This window comes from Eupeodes corollae, chromosome 3, assembly GCF_945859685.1.
Source record: "Eupeodes corollae chromosome 3, idEupCoro1.1, whole genome shotgun sequence".
NCBI classification, from domain to species: Eukaryota; Metazoa; Arthropoda; class Insecta; order Diptera; family Syrphidae; genus Eupeodes; species Eupeodes corollae.
This window is the reverse complement of record NC_079149.1, coordinates 32,618,187-32,624,186: the sequence shown is the minus strand read 5'-3', so window position 1 is coordinate 32,624,186 and position 6,000 is coordinate 32,618,187. Positions and strand designations below refer to the sequence as shown.

The window sequence follows — 6,000 nt, the reverse complement described above, 5'->3', positions numbered from 1 at the left end:
ATAAAATGGCAAACAAAGTGGTCTTACGTAGACTTCTGTCGGCCACTGTAGCTAAAAGTTCTCTATTGCTATTTACGATCATATGTAAAATCATTGGCTTATTCCGAGAAACCAGCAACTCTTAAAACACTAGAAGCCAATATTTCTGTCATGTATTGTTATTTAAAGTGCCCGAACTCACAAAAAAGACCCTGACAAAATTAATTTCAATTAAAAGGAATATTTTTGCATTTTAGTGGTAACTTATTGAGTCTCTCTCAGCAGCCTAATTTCCATATTTTGATGATTTTTTTAGATTATTATTACTAAACGAAAATAATAATAACTACAGGGTTTAAATAAGAGATTTTTGTTTTTGAAAATCCCGATATTTGAACAGTTGTAAATTTTTTGACATTTTGTAAGTAAATAACGAAAAAATAAAAACAATTTTCAGCTGTTCACAAAAAGCAGACAAACATTTAAATTTCGAGTCCCAAAATCAATGTAAAACTAAATTTTGAATGGATGTTCCTTCAAATTCAACCATAGTTTTTCTGTTAGATACCCACATATACCAGAAATTCTTGGATACCTTTGGATTCCTTTTTTGTCATCTCAGCTGTTTTGGATAAGTTGTTATTTTTACACGAAAAACACTAGCCGGCTACACTTTCTCTCTTAAATTTAGCACAGCTATGCCATTAAAAATCTCGCTATTCGGACAACTGTCATTTGGTAAGTTAGCATTTTTTTCATTAGCAAAAATTGACAAAAATAGTAAAAATTGTCCAAATATTTAAGCTTCACACCAATTCTGTACAAGCGACGTCATAATACGCAAATAAAAATTTAATTAAAGTAAATACCATTTTCGGTTCCTGTTATAATAAAAACACTTAAGAATTTTTTTGAAATCCATTTCTCTAATTATCATTGAGGTATGAAAAACGAAAAAAGGTATTTCGAACTCACTTTCGATGACATACATCTTCTTAGAAACCATGGGTTTAGATTTATTACTATTATTTCCATTAATAGAAGGTAAATAAATTTCTTAGCTTTAAAGTTGTTGTTGACCATTTAACAAAGAATGTTATTAAATATGTATACCTACCTATTACAACCTATTATTATCAGTTTGCACTTGATTTCAAAGTGTGAATTATAATGGATAGAGGACATCAAAGAATTAATTAAAGGCCCCTGCTCATCAATTGTCAAAAACTTAAACCAATCAAAAGGTATTTAAGGCTTCCCCAACTCGTTATGAACCTTAAAACAACAAAGATGGCTGAACATGTTTTCTTTGAACAATCCCAAAAAATGTTCCGATTCCTCCGCATCTGGAGTTCATATAGAAAAACTAACAAAAACAAATTTGATATATTATTGAACTCCTGGGTACGTCAAAATTTATGACAATAATAATCTTTTATATCAAATCTTATCCTTTACTCTAGGTAATTATATTTTGTGGTTCTTTCATTGGAATTATAAGCCTTATCGATGCCATCCAAGCCATTCAAATGGATCAAATTGATGTCAAATTTACAAAATTACTTTTTCTGTGTGTAGTCCTAGTTGTGATACATAAAGTTTGCACAGTAACATATAATCAGAAAATTATTGTTGAGTTTATAGAGCAGCTTCAAAAACTATCATCAACATTTGAAAACAAAACTAACTTTTACAATGCCCATAAATTGTATAAGAAAATTTTTTTCTTTGGCATATATTCTATGAATATTTCTGTCTTCGTTTTTATGGTAGCTCCAGCAGTATTATTTCAAAACAAAAAATTATTTTTTCAACCTAAGATTTCATTTTTGAATTTGCAAGAAAGTCCAACTTGGGAATTGATGTTTGTATTTCAATCAATAAGTGCATTTATTTTTACAAACATTACTTTTGGATATGATACGGTGAGTATTTTTCAAAAATAAATGTTGTAAGTAGTTTTTTTATATTTATTTTTTCAGGTGTACTGCGGAATTATGATTACTTCTGCAGCCATTCTCAAAAGTATTGCTCGTGAGATTAGAGAGGTTGATGGAGTTATTGAAGACCACCAAATATCAGAACAAAAGTTGAAAAACATTATCGAAAAAATAATTGAAATATCAGGGTAGTTTTTGAAATCTTAAGATAGAACTGTCAATGTCGGAGGAACATACAAAAAAAAAAGAGATTTCTGAAATATCTTCCGACAATATTTAAAGTTCCACCTTAATTCTTCGCACTTTTCTTGAATAATTTGTTTTATTGCTTTTAGTGTTACTAAAAATATATCTGATATTTTTGCAATGACGACAATGGTACATATCGTTTATGTTTGTGGAACTATGGCTTTGGGATTGTACGTAATGTCAATACAACCTTTGAACGACTTGACTTGCTTTTCAATGTTATTGGCAACAATTATGTCAATTTTTCTTCTATGGATCTATTGTTATTTCGGTCAAACCTTAGTTGATCAAGTATAACGAAAAACACATAATGATTACTTAACAAAATTGAATGTTTTTTTTTGTTTAAGAGGCGAATGCTTCAAACAGAACTATATTTTCTAAAATGGTATGAAGCTCAAAGAAGCCAGAAGATCATGATCTTAGTAACAATTTCGGTATTGCAAAGGGACTGTTTTGTTTATGCTGGAAAAATAATTCCACTTTCAATGGAAACATTTGGCCAGGTATTTTAAATGATAATGTGTTTTAAAAATGTCCTTATATCAATCATATTTTTTTAAACAGGTTTTGCTAAAGGCCTATACGTTTTTCACTTTTATGAACGATATAAAATACAAATAAGTTCATGTGATTCTTGACGATTTTTTGATGTTTTACGTTTTTGGACATGTTTGTCGATGTATTATTCTGTGTAATTCTTTTAAATAAATCAAACTGTATACAAAATATAAGCAACTTTATTGATTAAAATAGATTTCCTAATGGTTTTTTTTGTTACCAAGAAGACTTTCAACTCAAAAAAAAAAAAGAATTAGCATTTACCTTTTTTCTTTAAATCCATTTAATTTACGAAGGTTTAATAAACTCATAAAATAGTCTCATCAAGATATTCAATTCAGATTGAGGTGCGCTTCTTTGTTCCATGTTGGCAAGTCTGAAGAAATAAGTAAGGGATGTCTTCTAAACTCTGGTTAGTCAGCAGTCAAAAAGTGTCAACTAAGATAACTTTCTATAAAAATTATGTTTAAAGTAAATGGTTAGGTTCAGACAACTTAATTTGCTCCATTTGCAGTCAACTACATTCTTTGAAGTTGAACGTAATTGTAGACTAAAGCAACTAGTTTTTATGGTGGTCTACATAGTTTCCAATGAAGTTGCGTTCATTGGAATGCACAATTTTTGGCAGTTGGCCAATCAGATGCTAGAAGCTTGCCCTGATGTTGTCTGAACCTGAAGTTTTTTTTTATTGGAAAGTAAAATTAAAGTTAATCAAGATAAGTCTCCCTAACTAAAGGGTGATTTTTTTGAGGTTAGGATTTTCATGCATTAGTATTTGACAGATCACGCGGGATTTCAGACATGGTGTCAAAGAGAAAGATGCTCAGTATGCTTTGACATTTCATCATGAATAGACTTACTAACGAGCAACGCTTGCAAATCATTGAATTTTATTACCAAAATCAGTGTTCGGTTCGAAATGTGTTTCGCGCTTTACGTCCGATTTATGGTCTACATAATCGACCAAGTGAGCAAGCAATTAATGCGATTGTGACCAAGTTTCGCACTCAGTTTACTTTATTGGACATTAAACCAACCACACGAATGCGTACAGTGCGTACAGAAGAGAATATTGCGTCTGTTTCTGAGAGTGTTACTGAAGACCGTGAAATGTCGATTCGTCGCCGTTCGCAGCAATTGGGTTTGTGTTATTCGACCACATGGAAGATTTTAGGCAAAGATCTTGGTGTAAAACCGTATAAAATACAGCTCGTGCAAGAACTGAAGCCGAACGATCTGCCACAACGTCGAATTTTCAGTGAATGGGCCCTAGAAAAGTTGGCGGAAAATCCGCTTTTTTATCGACAAATTTTGTTTAGCGATGAGGCTCATTTCTGGTTGAATGGCTACGTAAATAAGCAAAATTGCCGCATTTGGAGTGAAGAGCAACCAGAAGCCGTTCAAGAACTGCCCATGCATCCCGAAAAATGCACTGTTTGGTGTGGTTTGTACGCTGGTGGAATCATTGGACCGTATTTTTTCAAAGATGTTGTTGGACGCAACGTTACGGTGAATGGCGAGCGCTATCGTTCAATGCTAACAAACTTTTTGTTGCCAAAAATGGAAGAACTGAACTTGGTTGACATGTGGTTTCAACAAGATGGCGCTACATGCCACACAGCTCGCGATTCTATGGCCATTTTGAGGGAAAACTTCGGAGAACAATTCATCTCAAGGAATGGACCGGTAAGTTGGCCACCAAGATCATGCGATTTGACGCCTTTAGACTATTTTTTGTGGGGCTACGTCAAGTCTAAAGTCTACACAAATAAGCCAGCAACTATTCCAGCTTTGGAAGACAACATTTCCGAAGAAATTCGGGCTATTCCGGCCGAAATGCTCGAAAAAGTTACCCAAAATTGGACTTTCCGAATGGACCACCTAAAACGCAGCCGCGGTCAACATTTAAATGAAATTATCTTTAAAAAGTAAATGTCATGAACCAATCTAACGTTTCAAATAAAGAATCGATGAGATTTTGCAAATTGTATGCGTTTTTTTTTTTAAAGTTCTCAAGCTCTTAAAAAATCACCGTTTATCTAGTCAATTCCAACTATGTCCAAATGACTAATCATAGTTTTTCATTCAACTTAAAGCTGAACTTTATTACAATGTGATTTATTTATTTTCTGCACAACATCATTTTATGTTTTATGTAAAAGGGTTCCTTATCAAATTAGTAAAGGAATAAGTAAAACTTATTTAAAATACAAAATACGAGTCCAAATGGAATTAAGAAAATTAATTAGCATTCCCCCTATAAGGTCAAGTTTACTAATGTCAAAATATCAGCTGATCATTCGTTTCAATGAACTGAAAACTGATCGGTTGACCATAATAATAATATTTTAATGATTAACTTTCAAATTCAATTTAAATCGAACAGACTTTAATGTACCTACTCGACAATAATTCAATTTGGGTTGATTTAAAGTAGAATCAATTTTTTTTTTAACTCAATTTAAACTTAATAAGTTCAGATTTTTATTTTGGCTATTGTGATTATGGTATTTAAATTTTATTTTCCGAATAATAGGTCTCATATTTAACAGTCCGCGTTTTGGGCAGCTTTCATATTTTGACATTTGACAAGTAAGAACTACAACTCCATTACTAAAAATATGGCTGCGTTCAATCTTGTGTTCTATAGGGTATCTTGGATAAGTAGATTTTTAGATACCGTGTTGAACGAGTTGGATAGCTGTATTAAGATAGCTTTCAAAAAACAAAAACAACTTTCAGCTGTTCACAAAAAGCAGAGAAACATTTAAGCTTCGAAGTGAAAATTAGTGTAAGATAAAACATTTAAAGGATAATTCAACTGATTCGTCGGACAATGCCGAATTGATTGGTGCGTAACAATTTAATAAATATGTGATAACCTTAATCTGTAATCTATGTTGATTTTCCTCTTAGCTCAACTGGAATTCCATACGATTAATAATTTACTTGCGAAATCTCCGCTTTTAAACGATTTTTTTAAGTTCGGAGGGAAATAACTTCTTCATCGTCTATAATGTACAAAACATCCTCAAATACAACTTCAACTTACATTTTGTATCTTTTTATTTACCAACAAATACAAGAAGCTGAAATCAATTTTCAAGTTTCTTGAAATACAACCGTGTGTTGAATCAGCTGTTCTGTCAGATACCTACATACCCCAGAAAATCTTGGATACCTTTGGATTCCTTTTTTGACATCTCAGCTGTTTTTGGTCAGTTGTTATTTAAACGTAAAACACTAACAAAAAGGTATCCGGATACACCAT

General features: G+C 32.0%; 1 protein-coding gene across 1 annotated transcript; it reads left to right on the top strand.

Moving 5' to 3' along the window:
- Positions 1 to 1,249: 1,249 nt before the first annotated feature.
- Positions 1,250 to 2,890, top strand: LOC129951528 (odorant receptor 4-like). Its single transcript, XM_056063726.1, has 6 exons — positions 1,250 to 1,383; positions 1,443 to 1,904; positions 1,962 to 2,107; positions 2,255 to 2,459; positions 2,519 to 2,674; positions 2,736 to 2,890. The coding sequence occupies exons 1-6, from the start codon at positions 1,270 to 1,272 to the stop codon at positions 2,790 to 2,792; spliced, it is 1,140 nt and encodes a 379-aa protein (XP_055919701.1). The 5' UTR covers positions 1,250 to 1,269; the 3' UTR covers positions 2,793 to 2,890.
- The last annotated feature ends 3,110 nt before the right edge of the window (positions 2,891 to 6,000 follow it).